Source organism: Symphalangus syndactylus, chromosome 18 (genome assembly GCF_028878055.3).
Source record: "Symphalangus syndactylus isolate Jambi chromosome 18, NHGRI_mSymSyn1-v2.1_pri, whole genome shotgun sequence".
NCBI classification, from domain to species: domain Eukaryota; kingdom Metazoa; phylum Chordata; class Mammalia; order Primates; family Hylobatidae; genus Symphalangus; species Symphalangus syndactylus.
The window spans coordinates 16,856,254-16,879,163 of NC_072440.2; the positions used below are offsets into that span (position 1 = coordinate 16,856,254).

Here is a 22,910-nt window from a genome sequence, read left to right on the forward strand (position 1 = left end):
GTGGAGGTTGTAGTGAGCTGAGTTAATTGCCACCACGCTCCAGCCTGGGTGACAGAGCAAGACTCCATCTCAGAAAAAAAAAAGAAAAGAAAAAAATCCACATGTAAGTGGACCCAGGTAGTTCAAGCCCAACTTGTTCATGCGTGAAGTGTACTGTTTAGTGGCTGAATGATACTCACGCTGTAAGTCCCATGTTGCTAAGCATTTGCTTTGTTTCCCATTTTTCTCAGTTCTTAAGGTATAATTTATATATGCTTTTTTTTTTTTTTTTTTTTTTTTTTTTTGAGATGGAGTCTCCCTCTGTTGCCCAGGCTGGAGTATAGTAGCGCCATCTTGGCTCACTGCAACCTCCGCCTCCTGGGTTCAAGCAATTCTCCTGTCTCAGCCTCTTGAGTAGCAGGGACTACAGGCGCCCACCACCACACCCAGCTAATTTTTGTATTTTCAGTAGAGAGGGGGTTTCACCATGTTGGTCAGGCTGGTCTGGAACTCCTGACCTCGTGATACACCCACCTCAGCCTCCCAAAATGCTGGGATTACAGGCGTGAGCCACTGCGCCAGGCCAAATACACTCCTTTTAGTGTACAGTTCTTGAAGTTTTGATGAATGTATACAGTTATGTAATGTACTAGTCCATTCTCACGCTGCCATAAAGAACTGCTCAAGACTGGGTAATTTATAAAGGAAAAGGTTTAATTGACTCACACATCTGCATGGCTGGGGAAGCCTCAGGAAGCTTATAATCATGGCAGAAGGGGCAGCAAACACGTCTTTCTTCACATGGCAGCAGGAAAGAGACATGCTGAGCAAAGAGGGGAAAACCCCTTATAACCCCTTATAAAACCGTAAGAACTCATGAGAATTTACTCACTATCATGAGAATAGTATGGGGGTGACTGCCCCCATGATTCAGTTACCTCCCACCAGGTTCCTTTCATGACACATGAGGATTATGGGAACTACAATTCAAGATGAGATTTGAGTGGGACACAGCCAAACCGTATCACATAACCCATCACCACAATCAAGATACAGAACTCTTCCATCACCTCCCCAACAGGTGGATCTCCCCTCTTTACACCCCCCAGTCCCTAGAAATAACTTATATGTTTTCTGTTTCTACCTTTTCCAGAATGCCATATGAATGGAACCATGCAATATGTAGCCTTATCTTTTTTCACTTCACATGACTCATCTGACATTCATCTGTGTGGTTTCATATGTCACTATTTTGTTTCTTCTTCTTCTCCTTCTTCTTCTTCTCTTCTTCTCTTCTTCTCTTCTTCTCTTCTTCTTCTTCTTCTTCTTTCTTCTTTCTTCTTCTTTCCTCCTCCTCCTTTCTTCTTCTTCTTTTTTTTTTTTGAGACAGGGTCTCCCTCTGTCACCCAGGATGGAGTGCAGTGGTGCAATCTCTCCTCACTGCAACCTCTGCCTCCCGGGTTCATGCAATGCTCATGCCTCAGCTACCTGAGTAGCTGGAATTACAGCCACACGCCACCACCCCCGGCTAATTTTTGTATTTTTAGTAGAGACGGGGTTCTCCCGTGTTGGCCAGGCTGGTCTCAAACTCCTGGCTTCAAGTGATCCGCCCACTTTGGTCTCCCAAAGTGCTGGGATTCCAGGTGTAAGCCACTGTGCCTGGCCTTCTTTTTTATTATTTTTTTATTTTTTTACTGACAGTGTCTCGTTCTGTCACCCAGGCTGGAGTGCAGTGATGCAATCCTAGCTCACTGCAGCCTTGAACTCCTGGACTCAAGTGATTCTCCTGCCTCAGCCTCCCGAGTAGCTGGGACTACAGGCGCCCGCCACCACACCCCGCTAATTTTTTAATTTTTTGTAGAGGTAGGATCTTGCTATGTTGCCCAGGGTGGTCTCAAACTCCTGGCCAGAAGCCATCCTTCTGCCTCAGCCTCCCAAAGTGCTGAGATTACAGGCATGAGCCACCACGCCCGGCCCCAGTAAGTTCATTTCAAATGTATCTGGCCTATACAGAAAGAACATGTCAAAGAGATAGCGTTCACTTGTTTTCGTCTGGCACTAAGCAAAGTCCACAGGTGTTGTCTTCCAGGGGCAAGGGACAGGATCTGTGCGTATTCTCACTTGTGATTCATCATATGACTATGTAGCCATGTCTGGTTTCTCTTTAGGGTGGGATTTGGCTTTCAGCAAGCTCCTATTAAACAGTAAATGAACTAAATAAACACGATGCTGCTTCACTTGGCCATAGCTATGCTAGGATCTCTTCATGAAAGACGAACAGCAAAGAGAGTTAGAATGCAAATACTCTACAAAACGGACAATACTGGGCCGGGTGGTGGCTCACCCCTGTAATCCCAGCACAGTGGGAGGCTGAGGCAGGCAGATCACTTGAGGTCAGGAGTTTGAGACCAGCCTGGGCAACACGGTGATACCCCATCTCTACTAAAAATACAAAAATCAGCTGGGTGTGGTGGCGGGTACCTGTAATCCCAGCTACTTGGGAGGCTGAGGCAGGAAAATTGCTTGAAGCCGGGAGGCAGAGGTTGCAGTGAGCCGAGATCACACCACTGCACTGGGTGACAGAGCCAGACTCCGTCTCGAGAAAAAAAAAAAAAATGTGTAGCCCAGGATGCTCAAGGGTGGGGCTTTCTCAACATTCCCATCATCCTCATGGCAAAGCCCTGGATTGTAGAGGGATTCTGCTTCTCTTTCCCCTCCTTTTTTGCATTTGAATTTGGATTACTGGGTTGTGTTTCTACCCCTCCCCTGGCAGCAACAGATCTTTGCCCATTCCCTGAGACAGAGAGAATTTACTGCTCTGCTTTTGCTTTTTTTCTTTCTCTTTTCTTTTTTTTTTTTTTTTTTTTTTTTTGCGACGAGTCTCCCTCTGTCGCCCAGGCTGGAGTGCACTGGCTTGATCCTGGCTCACTGCAGCCTTCGCCTCCCGGGTTCAAGCAATTCTCCTGCCTCAGCCCCCAAGTAGCTGGGACTACAGATGTGCGCCACCACACCGAGCTAATTTTGTATTTTTAGTAGAGACAGAGTTTCACCATGTTGGCCAGGCTGGTCTCGAATTCCTGACCTCAGATGATCTGCCCGCCTTGGCCTCCCAAAGTGCTGGGATGACAGCCATAAGCCACTGAGCCGGGTCTGCTTTTTTAGAAGAGAAGAGTCCAGAGGAACCAGGTGGGGTCTGTGCCTGTTCCTCAGCAGCTGGATGCCTACCCCACAGAGAGGTCTCTCCCCGGGCTCTTTGCCAGTCCCCATCTTCCTTTTGAAGTACGGTTTCTGGTGGAGGTTTATTAAAAAGGGCTTATGAATGAATGTGAACTCCCTCTGTATCTGAGGCCCCCAGCTAGTCCAAACTCACATGCCAACCTACACTTGGCCTTTAAGACTTAATTAAAATTATAGCTGATTTCCTGTTGCCAACTAGTTTGGCAATAACCTCTTTCTCCTGCACTCTGCCGAAGGTGAAGGGGTTCTTATGTTCCGTCTTTGGAGAGGCTTCTGTTGTCTCTCTTTGGCGCTGAGGTTACTTGGTTGCCTTGCAACCTCAGCTTTCTGATGGGCTCAACAGAAGTTACAATTTGGTAGATTATCCAGCTTTTCTCATTATGATATTGGGAGTGATAGCCTTTGTAGCTTTCTACATTCTAAGCCCATTCCACAAATCTTTATTGAATGCATACTATGTGCCAGGCATTATTCCAGGTGCTGGGGATAAAGTAGAAAAAACAGGCTGAGCACAGTGGCTCACACCTGTAATCGCAGCACACTGGGAGGCCAAGGTGGGCAGATCACTTGAAGGAGTTTGACACCAGCCTGGCCAACATGGTAAAACCCCACCTCTACTAAAAATACAAAAATTAGTCAGGCGTGGCGGCAGGTGCCTGTAGTTCCAGCTACTCGGGAGGCTGAGGCAGGATAATTGCTTGAATCCAGGAGGCAGAGGTTGCAGTGAGCTGAGATTGCGCCTCTGCCCTCCAGCCTGGGTGACAAAGCGAGACTCTGTCTCCAAAAAAAAAAAGAAGTAGAAAAAATACATCTGATTTCAAGAAATTTATATTCAATTGAGGAGAGGCAGATACAGATAGATACAATATTATATATTATAATATTAGATGCTAATAAGTTCTATGAAAAACACTTAAGCAACTGATAGATAAGACAACCATAGTGTATTGGCCAGGTGCGGTGGCTCACGCCTCTAATCCCAGCTCTTTGGGAGGCCGAGGTGGGCAGACCACCTGAGGTCAGGAGTTCAAGACCAGCCTGGACAACATGGTGAAACTCCGTCTCTACTAAAAATACAAAAATTAGCCAGGTGTGGTGGTATGCGCCTGTAATCCCAGCTACTCGGGAGGATGAGGCAGGAGAATCACTTGAACCCAGGAGGCAGAGGTTGCAGCGAGCCGAGATCACGCCATTGCACTCCAGCCTGGATGACGAGCGAAACTCCATCTCAAAAAAAAAAAAAAAAAATTAGCCAGGCATGGTTGCAGGCGTCTATAATCCCAGCTACTCAGGCGGCTGAGGCAGGAGACTAGCCTGAACCCAGGAGGCAGAGGTTGCAGTGTGCCAGGATTGCACCACTGCACTCCAGCGAGGCTCCTCAAAAAAAAAAAAAAAAAAAAGGAGAAAAAATATTTGATTTCAAGAAATATATATATATATATATATATATATTTTTTTTTTTGAGTCTCGCTCTGTCGCCTAGGCTGGAGTGCAGTGGTGTGATCTCAGCTCACTGCAACCTCTGCCTCCGGGGTTCAAGCGATTCTCCTGCCTTAGCCTCCTGAGTAGTTGGGATTACAGGTGCCCACCACCACGCCTGGCTAATTTTTGTATTTTTAGTAGAGACGGGGTTTCACCATGTTGGTCAGGCTGGTCTCAAACTCCTGACCTTGTGATCCACCCACCTCAGCTTCCCAAAGTGCTGGGATTACAGGTGTGAGGCACCGCCCCCGGCCAGAAATATATATTTTTGTATTCAATTAGAGCCAGATACAGATAGATAGATTATATATTATAGTATTAGATGCTAAGTTCTATGAAGAACACTTAAGCAACCATAGTGTATAAATGGTACCTCCTACCCCTTCCTCCCCTATGCGTGTAGATACTGTCTATAATTTACTGCTTTTTTTTCCTTCTCCTCAATCTCTATGGTGGAGAATGGGCTAGACTGCCCTACTCTGATAATATGACTTAGTAAGATTTCAGCTCCAAGTAGTGAATGGGACCATCATTCCCATTCCCATTCCCATCAGGAAGGATAGGACTGCTGCTCATAAACATGCCAGGTATTCTGCATAAGGCCAAACTAGTACCCGGTGGACACAAAGCACAGGTGTTATACTTCGACTCAATACAGGAAGAACTTTTAAACCATCAGAGCTGCCTGCAAAAGTAATGTACTTTTCTGGAAAGTGATCAATTTCCCTTTCTTGGAAAATTTGCAGCTTTGGGTTTATAAGTTACATTGTCTGCAAGCTCCCAGCTGCCCCCGAGGGTATGGAAGCAGATAGGTGGAGTGTACATTTCCTGACTTCTAACAGTAGAAAGGCTCCACCAAAGGCTCTTCAGGATATCCCTAGGAAGCTGCTCGCCTGTGCTACTCAGCACTGATTCTTTAATTTCTTTGTACAGATGAATAAACCATGGTTTATTTTATTTTACTTTTTGAGACAGGGTCTTGCTCTGTCGCCCATGCTGGAGTGCAGAGGTGCGATCTTGGCTCACTGCAGCTTCAACCTCCTGGGCTAAAGTGATCCTCCCACCTCAGCCTCCCGAGTAGTTAGGACTACAGGCCCATGCCAGCATGCCCGGCTAATTTTTGCATTTTTTGTAGAGACGGGGTTTCACCATATTATCCAGTCTGGTCTTGAACTCCTGAGCTTAAGTGATCCTCCCGCCTCAGCCTCCCACAGTGCTGGGATCACAGGCATGAGCCACTGAGACTGCAAATAAACCATGCTTTAGAGAAGGTAAGTGTCTTGACCAAAGCCACAGAGCTAGGAAGCAGTTGGCTGAACTGGGATTGAGGCCAAGGTAGTGCCTTTGATGCCAAAACCTGCTATCCTTCCTCACTATCACTCAACCTCTTTCCAGGGGCTCCACACCCATTGTGGTGACAGAAGCACCTTCTGCTGAGTGTAAACCCTTCTGGCTGGAATTGTTTCCCGGAGGGTAGGGTGCAGCCCCGAGGGCTGGGGTTAAAGTCAAGCTTCTCATCTGGACTCATCAGTTCTGACTGAGCACTTCTGCCTCAACCCCCACTGCCATCTCTCCATGAACGTGACACAAAAACCCTTGGTTTCAGCCAGTTTCCGGGCAAAGAAAGCTTTCCACCCAGGGCCTGGCGTGAGCTGAGGGCAAGAATAAAAAAAGAGTCGGGCGCGGCGGCTCATGTCTGTAATCTCAGCAATTTGGAAGGCCGAGGTGGGTGGATCACCTGAAGTTAGGAGCTCGAGACCAGCCTAGGCAACATGGTGAAACCCTCGTCTCTACTAAAAATACAAAAATTAGCCGGGCGTGGTGGTGTGCACTTGTAATCCCATCTACTCGGGAGGCTGAGGCAGGAGAGTCGCTTGAACCAGGGAGGTTGCAGGGCGCCGCAATCGCGCCATTACACTCCAGCCTGGGGGACTGAGCGAGGCTCCGTCTCAAAAAAAAAAAAAAAAAAAAAGCTAAGGTCCGGCGTCGAGGCGCTGGCCCTCCGTCCGTCTCGTGCTGAAGGAGGGCGCATGGGCCCCTTCCCCTGCCTCTGATCTTTCCTTGGAAGCAGCCCGTTAGACGAAATGGCGATCGACCAGGCGAAAGGTTGGTGGATCCTATGGCAGTGCGCGTGGCAGCCAGCCACACCCGGGCCCGGCTTCGCCCAGCGATAGGGGCGTGGAGCCGCGCCGCAAATGGCGCGCGAGCCTTCTGCGCACGCGCGTGCAGCGTCCAGGGTCCGGCCAGCGGCGCGGCTGAAGCGAGGGCGGGGAGGGAAAGCGAGAGGCGCCTGCGCTCCGGCGGTGGGCGGGCCCGGAGGTGGGCGGGGCTTGGGGCGGAGCCTGACCGTCACGCGCAGCCCCGCCCCCGCAGCCTTGTCGCTCCTGCTGAGGCGGTAACCGCTCTTCGTCGGCTCTTACCGGTTGGCTGGGCCAGCTGCGCCGCGGCTCACAGCTGACGATGGGGGATCCCAGCAAGCAGGACATCTTGACCATCTTCAAGCGCCTCCGCTCGGTGCCCACTAACAAGGTAGCGGCCGCGGGCGAGTGCGGGCCTGCCTAGCATCCCTGCGGGAACCGGCGGGAGGCCCCTGCGGGCGCCAGTGGCCGTGGCGTGGGAGGCGGGGCCGGCGCGGCCTGTGACACGTCGCACTGTGGGGCCGCGGCAGCCTGGCCGGGACGGGGCGGGCGGGGCCGGGCAGCTGGGAGGCCCAGGCGGGACGCCGGAGTGCGGGGGTCCTCACGCGGGCCGGGGAGCGTTCCCGGGGGCGGCGGCGCGGGCACACCCCCCCCAGCGAGCTCTTGGGGCGGGGGGCGAGCATCGGGGGCTCTGAGCGGGGGCGGGGGCGGGGGCATCCTCGGGGGCGCTGCGAGGAGGGAGCTCCCGGCTCGGAAACCCGGCTGATGGCGCCGGAAGCGGGGAAAGCGCGGCTCCCCCAGCGCCACCCTGGAGCTCGACCCCGCCTGTTGGAGCCGGCTTGGCTCCTCGGGCCTTGCGGTGCCTGCCTCAGTTTCTCTTCTGATAAAGTTTGCCGAGTAGTCTCCGCTCTGGCTTCCAGCTTTTGTCGCGTTGGCCAAGGAGGCTCACCACAGCCTCCTCCCTCCCCTCAGCTCTCTTTGGAGATAGAGGTTTCCTTTTTTTTTTTTTTTGTCTCCGGAGGCTGTTCTCTCCCTGGAACTTTTACAGCTTTGCGCAGCTGGCTGGAGGTGTTGGGGTGACGCAGGGGGCTAAGGTGACACGTCGGGTCGGAGAGGGACCTGGAGAGTGCAAAGGGCTGTCGCGTCAGCGTGAACTCTCCCCGCCCCTCCTGTGACACGAGTTTTGTCTGGTCCCCACTGTCACTTCCCGAAGGGAACAGCTGTTACTGAGCATGGTCATGAACCTCGACATGCTGGCATAGAAAGTTCCCAAGTGTTACAAAATAGGTATTTCTGTTGGTTTTAATTCTTGATGGTACAGGGGAGCCCATATTTTTTCCGGCCTAGGTGAGAAAGGAAACAGTTTATTGGAGGTGATGTCTGATGGATGTGGGAAAGTTAAGAGGCTCCAGGAATTCCCCAGTGCCCATTTCTTTACTGTTTTCTTGATTTTCACATTTTTATTTATTTATTTTTTTTAAAGACAGGGTCTCACCCCGTCATCCAGGCTGAAGTGTAGTGCCTTGATCCTAGCTCACTGCAGCCTTGACCTACCCAGCCCAAGCCATCCTTCCTTCCCAGCCTCCTGATGAGGCTGACACCACAGGGCTGCACCACCATGCCCAGCTAATTGTTATTATTAATTAATTTATTTATTTATTTTTGTAGAGACAGGGTCTTGCTATGTTGCCCAGGCTGGTCTCAAATTCCTGGGCTCAAGCAGTCCTCCTGCCTCCTCCTGCCTTGGCCTCCCAGAGTGCTAGGATTACAGGCATGAGTCACCATGCTGGCCTTAATGTTCTTTCTTTTTTTTTTTTTTAACGTTTTAATTTTAATTTTTTTGAGACAGAGCCTTGCTCTGTCGCCCAGGCTGGAGTGCAGTGGTGCGACCCCAGCTCACTGCAACCTCTGCCTCCTGGGTTCGAGCAATTCTGCCTCAGCCTGCTGAGTCGCCAGGATTACAGGCATCCACCACTACACTCAGGTAATTTTTATGTTTTTAGTAGAGACGAGGTTTCACCATGTCAGCCAGTCTGGTCTCAAACTCCTGGCCTCAAGTGATCCACCCGCCTCGGCCTCCTAAAGTGCTGGGATTACAAGCGTGAGCCACCGCGCCCAGCCTTGATTTTTAAATTTACATTGATGTGTTTATAAAGAGTGGGTCCTGTATAACTAGTCAAGATAAGAATCTGCGGTTAGCAGTTGTAAACTATATTTTTTTGTCACCTTTATCTCAGAATCATCAATATGTATTCTCTTTGATTTAATTCAAAGATAATTTTAAATAAGAAATCAATGTCTTTATATCAAGAGGCTTTTGAGAGACAGGCTTGTATTGTCCAGACTGCTACTTTCTAGGTATGTCACCCTTGGACAGGTTACTTGACCACTTTGTCCCTTTTTTCCTCGTCTGAAAATGGGGCATGAACTGGACCTGACTCAGAGGGTTATTGTGAAGATTAAATGGAATAATCCAAGAAAAACACTTAGAATAGTAACTGCATATAATAGTCTTCAATAAATGGCAGCTGTTTTTATTATGAAGAACACACCTGTGAAAAATTTTATATTCTGTAGTAAGATTAATAAAAGCAATGAACAAAAATGTTTTCTGGTAATGTTTCACAGTAATGTGCTATATTTCTTGGTTGAGACCTTTTATTTGATCATTGGTTTGAAACCCTTACCTAAACAAAGATAATAGCATTTTAAAATTGGGGTCATAAAAGAGAGCTCTAAGCTCTCTTTTGAGAGAGGGAAGGTAAGGGTGAGGAAAGGTAATCAAAAACAAGTCAGCTTACTTTTAGAACATGGTATCCAATTTCTTCCTCTCATGTATGATGACTTACTCTGGATCAAAGGTCATCAGGGTCAATTCTCTTTTTTCTTTTTCTTTTTTTTTCTTTTTTTTTTTTTGAGATTATCTAGCTCTGTTGTCCAGTCTGGAGTGCAGTGGTGCGATCTTGGCACACTGCAACCTTCTCCTCCCAGGTTCAAGCAATTCTCTTGCATCAGCCTCCTGAGTAGCTGGGTCTGCAGGCATGTGCCATCACGCATGGCTAATTTTCATATTTTTAGTAGTAATGGAGTTTCACCATATTGGCTAGGCTGGTCTCAAACTCCTGACTTAAAGTGATCCGCCTGTCTCAGCCTCCCAAAGTGCTGTGATTACAGGCGTGAGCCACCACACCTGGCCAAGGGTGAATTTTCTTGTTTGTGAAATCCTTCTTTGTTGCTATACCATTCCTTCCTTTTATATAAATCGGGTTATTCATTCAACAAGTATTCATTAAGCACCTATGGTGTGCTGGGCACTGTGTAAAGCATTAAAGGTATGTACACTGATGGTATGTTCCTGTCCTCAGGGAACTTATAGTCTAGTGGACAGATGAAGGGCAGATGCAGGACAGCAGGTGGTATGTTTTCTGCTCTGAAGCACAGTGTGGTGGAGCGGGAAGAGTGGCTCTGGGAACAGACTGCGTGGGATCCAGTCCCCATTGTGGACATTTCCACTAAGGAATTACTAAGAAGTGGCCACTTCTTATCTGTCACACTTAATTCAGTAATTCCTTAGTTTTCTTTAAAATGGAGATCAAGATTTACCGCCACCATCCCACGCCCGGAAGGACTTCTCATGCTTTCTGCAGCATGGTGCTTCTGTCACTTAAAGAACAACTTGCCTTTGATGATTTTCAAGAGAGTTGTGCTGTGAGGTGGCAAAAGTATCCAGGAAGCAGGATGCCAGTGCCTCAAGGAAAAAATGGTCCTTTTCGGCAATGTGTTCGGTACTGGGGGCTTGGCCCTTGTGTATTATCTCATACAAAAGACGTTTTCCAGGGCTTTGTGTTACCAGTTGGCATTGGAGCAGGTGCATAGCCATCCCAAGGCACAGGGAGCTCTGGGCCCTCCTCTCAACATTCACTGTCTCAAACTCACCAACAAGCACAACTTTGTGGACATTGCTGATGCCAAGTTGAAGATTCCTAGCTCTGGATCCAAGTCAGAGGGCCATCTCCACGTCAGCTCATCCAGAAGTGCCCCTTTCAGAGGTGGCACCTTGATGAGGTCTTCCTAGAGCCCAAGGATGGCCAGCAGATTCCCGTGTTCAAGCTCAGTGGGGAGAATGGTGAAGAAGTGAAAAAGGAGTAGAGACGATCCAAAAGACCCAGCTTTCTTCTAGTCTGGCCTTCCCTTATCTCCACCATGTGCCCACCAGGGGTGATGGCCTATCTGAGTGACAGACACTCCCGTAAGCCAATTTTCCAGCCACCAGTGGAATGATTGTATGTGCTGGCATATGGTAATTTCGGTATAATTCTAACTTGAGCACAACGAATGCTATTGTCATTTTTAAAATGAATCAGAAAGAAACTCTTATTATAAGATAATTTATGTGAAAGTTCTTTGTATAAGAAAGCACATGATAAAAGGAATCAGAATTAAGAAAACGTTCGTTGATTTAAAAAACAAATAAATAGGCCGCGTGGTGGCTCAAACCTGTAATCCCAGCACCTTGGGAGGCCGAGGCGGGTGGATCACCTGAGGTCAGGAGTTCAAGACCAGCCTGGCCAACATGATGAAACCCCGTCTCTACAAAAATACAAAAATTAGCTGGGCATGATGGCGAGTGCCTGTAATCTCAGCTGTTCGGGAGGCTGAGGCAGGAGAATTGCTTCAACCCAGGAAGCAGAGGTTGCAGTGAACCAAGATCATGCCACTGCACTCCAGCCTGGGCGACAGGGAGCGACTCCATCTCACACACACACAAAAGTAAAATAAAATTAAATAAATAAAAATAAATAAATAAAATGGAGATCAAGACTAGCTACATAATTTGTGAAATGTACAAAATGAAAATGCAGGGCCCTTGTTTGAACAGTATTAAGAATTTCGGCCGGACACAGTGGCCCACGCCTGTAATCCTAGCACTTTGGGAGGCCGAGGTGGGTGGATCATCTGAGCTCAGGAGTTCGAGACCAGCCTGGGCAACATGGTGAAACCCCGTCTCTACTAAAAATACAAAAAATTAGCTGGGCGTGGTGGCGTGTGCCTGTAATCCCAACTACTCGGGAGGCTGAGACAGGACAGTTGCTTGAACCCAGGAGGCGGAGGTTGCAGTGAACCAAGATCACACCACTGCACTCAAGCATGGGCGACAGAGTGAGACCCTATCTAAAAAAAAAAAGAATTTCAAGATGAGGCTGGGCGTGGTGGCGCCTATAATCCCAGCACTTTGGGAGGCTGAGGCAGATGAATAGCTTGAGCTCAGGAGTTTGACACCAGCCTGGGCAACATGGTGAAATCCCATCTCTACCAAAAAAAAAAAAAAAATTAGGCATGCGTGGTGGCTCATGCCTGTGGTCCCAGCTGCTCGGGAGGCTGAGGTGGAAGGATTGCTTGAGCTCGGGAGGCAGAGGTTGAAGTGAGTCGAGATGATATCATATACTCCAGCATGAGACCCTGTCTCAAAAAAAAAAAAAAAAAAAAAAGAATTTCAAGATGAGACAGCAGAGCATTAAGCCAATCACACACTCTTTTATTCTAAGTGTGGGGCCCGCTGTGACTGCATAGATCACACACACGCCCAGGAAGCTGGCCCTGATGGGGATGATCATAGTACCTTCTACTAGTACCCTACTAACGAAAGCGTTGTTAGGAAGATGGAATTGGCTAAAGTGCCAACAACAGTGCCTGACTTAAACACTCAATATTAGCTGTTATTATTTGTATACTAATTATTCTCATCATTAAACAAAACAAATTGTCAGTCAAAAGCTATTTCTTATTCATCACCATAAGAACTGATGTTCTGCTTCAAAAGCCACATCTTGACTTTGGTTTGGGATTGCATATCAAATCAAAGCGCAGTCCCTGCTTCCAGAGCATAGCCTCCTGGTATAGCAGGAGGATCAAGGCAGCATTTATGGGAGCCAGACCTGTATTTCTCACAACTTCTGACCTCCACACGTCCCAGTCTCCACTTGTTAGCTCCTCTACCCCTATAAACTGCTCCACCATGTGCATTCGCATTTAGTGAGCACCTGTGTTGTGCCAGGCATGGTGCCAAGCTCAGGTGAATAAGGTAGACATGGCCCCCCCTCATGGGGCTACATTTTAGCAATCCGTTAGCTTAGGTGATGGATCAGGAGGATGTCAAAGCTGCCTCCCTCATTAGGAACCTCACTGCTCTCTTCTTGTAGCGAGTCTGGTGACCACCTCAGAAGTGATTCTCAAACTTGGCCTGCTCTGGGCTGTGTACCCAAGCTCTCTGCCATCACCTCTACCAAAAACCCTTTGCATCCTGTCCTTGCTTACTAGGAAACAATCTTATAACTAATTGTCTTGCCCACTGGACTGCTAGACTGTGGGCTCCATGTGGGCAGACTTCCTGAACCACGCTGGTATGTCCACTTGGTATGTGCCAGGTACACTTGATAGTAAGTGCACAGCAACTGGTAGTTGAGTGACTAGGTGAGAAATTATAAACAGCCTGACAGGGAAGAACAGCACCTTTTGGCAGAGTCTGTCGTTTTGTTTGATGCCCCACAGAAGAGGGTTCCCCTAATGGCCATCACCACAGGGCATTTGAATTTGCATGTCTGTCTTCCCCACTTCTCAGTGAGCTTTTTAAAGACTAGCACCAATAAGAGTTCAGCTAGTGTTTGTGCTGCTACTTTTTCATACCTCATCACTTGTCACATGTCTGACATACAGCAGGTGATCAGCAAACACCGAAGCGAATCCCCGGCCTCTTTTTGTGTCAGTTGTCACTCCACCCCCATTTTTCAGTGTGCGATCAGTGTGAGCGTATTGTGGTGAGGGGCTTTAGAAAACCCACTTGTGTTTCCTGTCTTGTATTACCCTCAAAAGACCAGAAGCCAGATCTTGCTTGATAATGATAGGTTGGACAACCTTCACATAAGTGGTTCTGCCTATAAAGTATATCTTTTTTTTTTTTTTTTTTTTAATAGCAGGGTCTCACTGTTGCTGAGGCTGGAGTGCAGTGGAGTGGTCTCCACTCATTGCATCCTCCACCTCCCAGGCTCAAGCGATCCTCTCACCTCAAACTCCTGAGTAGCTGGGACTACAGGCACGTTCCACCACACCGGCTAATTTTTTTTATTTTTTGGTAGAGACATGTTGCCCAGGCATGGTCTCAAACATTTCGCTGTGTTGCCCAGGCTGGTCTCAAACTCCTGAGCTCAAGCGATCTACCTGCCTTGGCATCCCAAAGTGCTAGGATTACAGGTGTGACCCACTGCACCCAGCCTATTTATCTAATATGTATTTTTTTTCCTGCAAAAAGATTAAGAACAATTCTATTAGAGGAATTTTTTTTCCTATTTGGAGTTTAGTGAGTTATAAATACTGCTTTCCACAACAAGCACTGTGTATTTTATGGGCCCAGCACACTTCCGATGCGTGACTTTGCTAGTTAGCACTGTGTATTTTAAAGTACTTTTATGCTCCCGTTGATGAAGAATGTTGGGCTTCAGTGTCAGTGTTGAAGGGGCTAGTAATAATTTTTGAGCTGGCAATACGTTTTTAAAGTTATTCTTTTGATTAACAAATATTTACTGAATGATTACCATGGGTAAGCCTATTTTTCAGGCTGTGTGTGAGATTAAAAAGTACACAACTATTCAGCAAACACTTATTGTGCATTTACCATGTGCACATTCTGTGCTAGTGGACAGGAAAGCAAGGTGACAGGAGCCAGGCGTGGTGCCTCTCACCTGTAATCCTAGCATTTTGGGAGGCTGAGAGGGCCCAAATTGCTTGAGCCCAGGAGTTCAGGACCAGCTTAGGCAACATAGCAAGACCCCCGTCTCTACAAAAGAAAAAAAAATTATCTGGGCACGGTGGTGTACACTCGTCCTAACTGCTTAGGAGGCTGAGGGGGGGGAGGATGGCTTAGCTCAAGAGTTAGAGACTGCAGTGAGCTAGGACCGTGCCACTGCACTCCAGCCTAGGTGAGAGCCAGACCTTGTCTCTTTAAAAAAAAAAAAAGCCATAAAGATTGGCAAAAGGGAACAATTTTACCCCTGTAAGAACTCTCAGTGCCTTCAGTGGGCAGGGGACATAGTCCTCGGTTATGAATGTGCATCTAAGATTTATCAAAGTGACCTGGACAGAGTGAGGCGGTGGAGGTAGAGAAGGGCGCAGCATTTCATAAAGGAATATCTCTCTGTATTAGTTATCTATTGCTGTGTATCAGATCACCCCCAACTTGGCATCGTAAAACAACAGATAGTTCTGAGGGTCAGGAATTTGGGGGTGACTTAGCTGGCTGCTTCTGACCCAGGGTCTTTCATGAGGCTGCAGTCAAGCTGTTGGCCAGGGCTGAGGTCATCTGGGAGCTTACTCACATGGTGGTTGGCAGCCCTCCTCTCCTCGCTGGCAGTTGGACTGAAGGCCTCAGTTCCTCAGCACTTCACCCTCTCCACAGGGTAACCTGAGTGTCCTCAAGACATGGCACCTGGCTTCCCCTAGAGCTAGTGATCCAAGGTGGGGAGGGAGAGAGGGGGAGAGAGAAAAGAGAGTTGGGGAGAGGAAAAAGCCATAGTGTCATTTGTAACCCAGTCTCAAAAATGACTTGGTCATTTCTGCCATACACACACAGACACACAGATCACCTTGGTAAAATGAGGGTGGAGATTACACGGGATGCAAATACCCGGAGGTGGGTTTCACTGGGGCCATCTTGGAGTCTGGCTGCCACAACCTCTTCCTCTGGCTGGGGAGAGAAGCAATATGCGTGACAGGCTGCCATCTGGTATAGCCACTGCCAGGAAGGATGGTAGGGCTGGAGTGGTTCCAGGCAGGGCTGCTTCCCTCACTAGCATTCCTTTACATGACCGGTAGGATCCCTGCTGATGCTTCAAGGATAAGGCATGTTTGAGATGGTACACAAACCTAAACTCTCTTCACTGTGTATAGTGTGCATTGTTAAAATATATACATGATAGCCCAGGCGTGGTGGCTCACGCCTGTAATCCCAGCACTTTGGGAGGCCAGGGCGGGTGGATCACGAGGTCAGGAGATCGAGACTATCCTGGCTAACACGGTGAAACCCCGTCTCTACTAAAAATACAAAAAAATTAGCTGGGCGTGGTGGCGGGCGCCTGTAGTCCCAGCTACTCAGGAGACTGAGGCAGGAGAATAGCATGAACCGGGGAGGCGGAGCTTGCAGTGAGCCGAAATCGTGCCGCTGCACTCCAGCCTGGGTGACAGAGCGAGACTCCATCTCAAAAATAAATATATATATATATATGAAATAATCTGTAATATACTATATAAATCATATAGTAAACTGGGCACAGTGGCTCGTGCCTGTAATCCCAGCACTATGGGAGGCCGAGGCTGTCGGATCACCTGAGGTCAGGAGTTCGAGACCAGCCTGTCCAACATGGTAAAACCCCGTCTCTACTAAAAATACTAAATTAGTTGGGTATAGTGGTGTGAGCCAGTAGTCCCAGCTACTCCGGAGGCTGAGGCAGAAGAATCAATTGAACCCGGAAAGCGGAGGTGACAGTGAGCCGAGATCGCACCATTGCACTCCAGCGTGGGTGATAGAGCAAGACTCTGTCTTAAAATAAAAAAATACATAATATAGTAATTAACTATACTAATTTATAATTAATATAATTATATATAATATAATAATAAAAGAGCATGAAATTTGAGGCTTTTAAAAAAACCTAGATGAGATATTTTCTCATAATATTACAATCCCAAAGTTTACGTTATAAAGGTTAAACAGTTTTCAAGCTAAGTCATTTACTGTATCTTATAGGATAATTTATTTGGCTAACATAAATTAGTAACTGAATTTAACATTTTTTTTCAGGTGTGTTTTGATTGTGGTGCCAAAAATCCCAGCTGGGCAAGCATAACCTATGGAGTGTTCCTTTGCATTGATTGCTCAGGGTCCCACCGGTCACTTGGTGTTCACTTGAGTTTTATTCGGTAAGTGAATCTTCTCTCATTGGGGCGAGATTGATTACATTGTTACATGGGTGTTTTTTTTCCCTTTTTTCTTTTCTTTTTTTGAGACAGGGTCTTGCCTTGTCACCTGTCACCTTGGCTGCAGTAGTGCCATCATAGCTCACTGGGCTCAAGCGAACTCAGCCTCTACAAAAAATAAAAAATGTTGTGGTGTGATGATGTATAACTCTAGTCCTAGCTACTCAGGAGGCTGAAATGGGAGGATCACTTAAGCCCAGGAGTCAAGGCTGCAGGAACTATGATCTTTTTTTTTTTTTTTTTTGAGACGGAGTCTCGCTCTGTCGCCCAGGCTGGAGTGCAGTGGCGCGATCTCGGCTCACTGCAAGCTCCGCCTCCCGGGTTCACGCCATTCTCCTGCCTCAGCCTCTCCAAGTAGCTGGGACTACAGGCGCCCGCCACCACGCCCGGCTCATTTTTTGTATTTTTAGTAGAGACGGGGTTTCACCGTGGTCTCGATCTCCTGACCTCGTGATCTGCCCACCTCGGCCTCCCAAAGTGCTGGGATTACAAGCGTGAGCCACCGCGCCCGGCCAGGAACTATGATCTTGCCACTGCATTCCAGCCTGGGCAACAGAGTAAGACCCTGTCTGTTAAAAAAAAAAAAAAAAAAAGAAATTTGATTTTCAGTGTTGCCATACAATATTAAAAGGTGAGGCCTTTAAGAAGTGATTGAGCCCTCATTGGAATGGATTAGTGGGGTATCATGTGAGCGGCTTTATAGGAAGAGGAGGAGAGACCTGAGCTAGCACACTCAGTGTTCTCACTAGGCGATGCCCTGTGCTGCCTCTGGACTCTACAGAGTCCAACCAGTAAGAAGGTTCTTACCAGATGTAGTCCCTTGACCTTGGACTTCTCAGCCTCCTTAACTGTAGAAATCAACTTCTTTTCTTTATAAAGTACCCAGTTTCAGGAATTCTGTTACAAGGAATGAAAAACCGATTTATGACAATCATCTAATAATTCAGCAGTACAAAGTACAGACTCATGGGAGAAGGGCAATCAGGTGCTGTGGGTCTGTCCTATGTCCACCAAAGTGGAGAGTTTATGTCAGTGATGAGACACTCTCCTTGTATCAGGGCTTCACTTCCAGCGTAATCTTATAGCTCTGGCTTCCGAGGACACTAATATCACAAAGACTGAGTGAATGATTTTTAGTGGCAGTTTCAAATGTTTGTAACGTGAAGATCTTTTTTCTCCTTTTATCTGAAGACTTGGGCTGCAATGGCCCCTCTGGTGAGTAAACCGTCTTCTACTTCTGATACTCTATGGCAATAGCCCATATGGGGCTTTTTGCATCAGAAGAAGACACCACCTTTGGACTGACAGTCTGATGGGATAACCCCACAGTCCAGTGGGAGGCAGGACTATTTGTGAAGTGAAGTAAATTGAAATAATAAAAGAAATAATGGAAAGATCCCCAGGGCTTGGAAGCCAAGCAAGGCCTGCATGTCAGCTGCCACAGGCCCTTGCCAGGACAACTTCTGCAGGGCACCCTCAAACAGCCATGTCTTAGTCATTGCTGCCTCCCCCAGACAATTTCCAGAGATTTCCCTACTGCATCTTTTCTAGGGAAGGAACCAGCTAGGCTGCCCATTTGGAATTGTGGCAAGCAATCTTATATTATGACTTAAGGAATATTGAAATATTGATAGAACGTGATTATTAAAAAGGAGCATTTGTTTCTATAGGATAAAATCTATTATAATTCTTTGTCTTTTTTTTTTTTTTTTTTTTTTTTTTTTGAGTTGGAGTTTTGCTCTTGTCACCCAAGCTGGAGTGCAATGGCGCAATCTCGGCTCACTGCAACCTCCACCTCCTGGGTTCAAGCGATTCTCCTGCCTCAGCCTCCTGAGTAGGTGGGATTACAAGCACATGCCACCACACCCAGCTAATTTTTGTATTTTTAGTAGAGATGGGCTTTCACCTTGTTGGCCAGGATGGTCTTGATCTCCTGAACTTGTGATCCACCCCCCTCGTCCTCCCAAAGTGTTGGGATTACAGGCGTGAGCCACTGTGCCTGGCCCTGCCTTCTGTTTTCTTCTAAGAGTTTTACAGTTTTAGGTCTTACCTTTAAGTCTTTGATTCATTTTGAATTAATTTTTATTCATGACGTCAGATAAGAGTTCAACTCCATTCTTTTGTATGCGGATACCTAGTTTTTCCATCACCATTTGTTGGAAAGACTGTCTTTTCCCCATTGAATCAAACTTGGGTTTTTTTGTTGTTGTTTTGGGTTTGTTTGTTTGTTTTTTTTTGAGGCGGAGTCTTGCTTTGTCACCCAGGCTGGGGTGCAGTGGCACGATCTTGGCTCACCTCAACCTCCGCCTCCCAGATTCAAGTGATTCTCCTGCCCTCAGTCTCCTAAGTAGCTGGGATTACAGGCATGTGCCACTGCGTCCAGCTAATTTTTGTATTTTTAGTAGAGACAGAGTTTCGCCATGTTGGCCAGGTTGGTCTCGAACTCCTGACCTCAGGTGATCCACCCGCCTCAGCCTCCCAAAGTGCTGGGATTACCCCAGCTAAAGCTTGTTTTTAATGTACTTTGTTTTCCAGATTGATCATTACCAGTTAACTTATGGTAACCTACCCTGCCCAGAGCAGATGAAGACTAGACTCAAGGCAATACCTAGTTGCTTCTCTTCCTTCTGTCTTTACTGTGTTCTTTTCCTCTTTCTTTCTGCTAAGTCTCGCTTATTATGACCTGGCTCTCCTTCCTCATCGCTAAAGAATACTTCCAGTTTAAGCCATTCCAGGAAATCGGGTGGTTTTATGATGTGTTCCTCCCTGAGGGAAGGGCTGACCTAGAGCCTGAGGGGCGGTACAGCAGGATCTGTTTGGGCCATTGCAAGTTTAATCACTGACCTTTTAAAAGTCAGATAAATAGAACTGTATGAATCACAATGCTTGTAAATGATTCAAAAACAACAATTAAAATTCATGATACAACCTTAGGGCAGGAGTCTAGGATTTGGGCAAGAGAAAGTCAAGGATGAGAAGGTACTCAGTATTGTTTTTGTTGTTATTTTTAAGGCAGAGAAGAGCTATTCTTTAAGCATTTTTATTTCTTAAAAAAAATTGGGGGGCTGGACACAGTGGTTCAAACCTGTAATCCCAGCACTTTGGGAGGCCAAGGTGGAAAGATCACTTGAGCTTGGGAGTTTTTTGGGTTTTTTATTTGCTTTTTTTTTTTTTTCTTTGAGACGGAGTCTCACTCTATCCCCTCAGCTGGAGTGCAATGGCATGATCTCAGCTCACTGCAACCTCCGCCTCCCGGGTTCAAGCGATTCTCCTGCTTCAGCCTCCCAAGTAGCTGGGATTACAGGTGTGTGCCACCACACCCACCTAATTTTTGTATTTCCAATAGAGACGGGGTTTCACCATGTTGGCCAGGCTGGTCTTGAACTCCTGACCTCATGTGATCCACCCACCTCAGCTTCCCAAAGTACTGGGATTACAGGCATGAGCCACAGCACCTGGCCGAGCCTGGGAGTTTGAGGCTACAGTGAGCTATGATCTCACCACTTCACTTCAGTCTGGGTGACAGGACAAAGACCCTGACTCAAAAAACAACAACAACAACCAAAAAAAAAAAACAAAAAAAAAACCACTAGCTAATTGGGAAAAAATCCAAGCAGTCCCAAAATATATAAAGTCTCTCCTCTAGAATACTTTTCCCCCTCTTCTTCCCCTCCCGCTGCCAGACACACACACACACACACACACACACACACACACACACACACACACAGAGTTTCCTGTGTGGCATGGGTGGTGTGCATATTTAACTGGAGTTTTTTTTCTTTAACTAGAGTTTCAAGTCAATAAATTTACAGAGGAAAGATAATTTATAAGTTATGGCTTTTGCCAAGCAAAAGGGGGAAGGCAGATTAAGAGTGTATGGAGAGGGCAAGCTGCATTGGTTGCTGACTGCTCCCAGAGTGGACCTGATTGAACTGACCTCTGCCCCTTTTCACCTCCATTGCCGGGATCTCCATGTTTCCGGCTGCTGCTCCCCTCTAGCTCTGTTTCTTCTCAAGTTTGCCGTTATGTATTTCATGAACTTATTAAAGGTGAATGGGATCCCTGCATCGATCTTGTTGGCCTGGGATTAGGGACAGGCTTAAATACAATGTACATAAGAAGACAGACTGCAAAGTTATGCATGAGAGATAGAAACTAAGTCCTGTGCCCACTTCTGCTTGGAAAATAAGGCAAAGTTTAAAAGAGGTAACGTTTGCAATGAACTTGGAAGGTTTGGTGAGGTTTTGATAATGGAGACAAGGCCGGGCATGGTGGCTTGCGCCTATAATCCCAGCACTTGGGAGGCCGAGGTGGGAGGATAGCTTGAGCCCAAGAGTTTAAGACCAGCCTGGGCAACATAGTGAGGCCTCATCTCTACAACAACAACAAAAAAATAATGGAGACAAAGGAGGGAAAATTGGGTCAGCACTCGGACCTTCAGATATAAAAGCAGGAAAAAGTGAAATGCTTTGTAGCGAGTTTTTGTATGCATAGGAAAATAAAGAGAAGTAAGGGTGAAAGGAGAGGATCTGTGTCATATTGTGGAGTGCTTTAGCTGCCAGGCTGGGAGCTAATAGTTCACTCCTGAGGCCCTGGAGGGGTGAGGCATGTGGGGAGGCTGACTCAGCCTGGGTAGAGCAGGAGACAGCATCAGGAAGAGGTGAGGACTGAGGCTGAGGATGCAGGAGCGGGGATGCGGTGGGGAGGTCGGTGGGGAGGCAAATCTGAGCTGTCCTTTCCTGGCCTTGGGTGTGTTCCTTACCTCTGAATGTCTTACTTTCCTTCTATTGAAAGTGAGGGTGAGAATACTAGGACCTGCTGTATAGGGTGTTGGCAGGAGCGAGCAAGAGAGCCCCATATAGCCTGGCACATAGTGAGCCCTAGAACATGTTGATGATGATCAGGGCAGAATCTGGGCTCCTGCTCGGTGGACATGGGGGAGAACCTTTTTGTGATGTCAGTGTAGAAAGGCAACGCTTTTCATGACCTTATAGAGGTAATCAAACAAGTTATAAACAAAGGGCTGCTGGGAAGTTGTTACTGAGATTGTCTATAAGTAAAACTCTAGATTAATAGTGGTATGCACTTTGGGAGGCTGAGATGAGGGGATTGCTTGAGGCCAGGAGTTGGAGACTAGCCTGGCCAACATGGCAAAACCCCATCTCTACTAAAATTACGAAAATTAGCCAGGTGTGGTTCTGCACGCCTCTAATCCCAGCTACCTCTGGAGGCTGGGGCACAAGAATTACTTGAATACAGAAGGCAGAGGTTACCATGAGCTGGGATTGCATAACTGCACTCTAGCCTGGGCAACAGAACGAGGCTGTGTCTCAAAAAAAAAAAAAAACAGGTGTGGTTCACTGGGCATGGTGGCTCACACCTGTAATCCCAGCACTGAGAGGCTGAGGTGGGAGGATTGCTTGAGCCCAGGAGTTCTAGACCAGCTTGGGCAACATAACAAGACCCTATCTCTATTTAAAAGAAAAAAAAAAGGGCCAGGCATGGTGGCTTATGCCTGTAATCACAGTACTTTGGGAGGCCAAGGTGGGTGGATCACCTAAGGTCAGGAGTTTGAGACCAACCTGACCAACGTGGAGAAACCCTGTCTCTGCTAAAAACACAAAAATTAGCCGGGCGTGGTGACACATGCCTGTTATCCCAGCTACCCAGGATGCTGAGGCAGGAGAATCACTTGAACCCAGGAGGCGGAGGTTGCAGTGAGCCAAGATCGCACCATTGCACTCCAGCCTGGGCAACAAGAGCAAAACTCCATCTCAAAAAAAAAAAAAAAAAAAAAGCCCGGCATGGTGGCTACCATCTGCTTGGGAGGCTGAGACAGGAGGATTGCTTGAGCAATCCTGGTTGAGGCTGCAATGAGCTGTGATCACACCACTCCATTCCTGGGTGATGGCGTGAGACCCTGTCTTAAAAAAAGAAAAGAAATTAGTAAACATAAGGGCAGCACAAAGGAAAGTTTTGGTGGACCTGAAGCTTCTTTTCTTTTCTTTGTTCCTTGCCCATTTTGTAAAAGGTATTCTGCCTATA

At 47.3% G+C, this 22,910-nt stretch overlaps 1 protein-coding gene and 1 pseudogene across 7 annotated transcripts in view; both read left to right on the forward strand.

The window, feature by feature from the left end:
• The first annotated feature begins 6,995 nt into the window (after positions 1-6,995).
• Positions 6,996-22,910, forward strand: part of ARFGAP3 (ADP ribosylation factor GTPase activating protein 3) — a 60,195-nt gene continuing 44,280 nt past the window's right edge. For 2 of the 7 annotated variants that reach the window (XR_010116996.1, XR_010116997.1), the window contains exons 1-2: positions 7,041-7,227; positions 16,687-16,805. Coding sequence is in view for 5 of the 7 variants with exons in the window: in XM_055252547.2 (XP_055108522.1) it covers positions 7,159-7,227; positions 16,687-16,805 (188 nt within the window). In the remaining 2 variants the exon portion in view is untranslated. Of the gene's footprint in view, positions 7,228-16,686; positions 16,806-22,910 lie in introns of all 7 variants that reach the window. The other 5 variants (XM_055252548.2, XM_063622955.1, XM_055252547.2 and 2 more) reach the window with 4 other exon arrangements.
• LOC129467791 (cytochrome c oxidase assembly factor 1 homolog) lies at positions 7,549-13,712 on the forward strand (annotated as a pseudogene).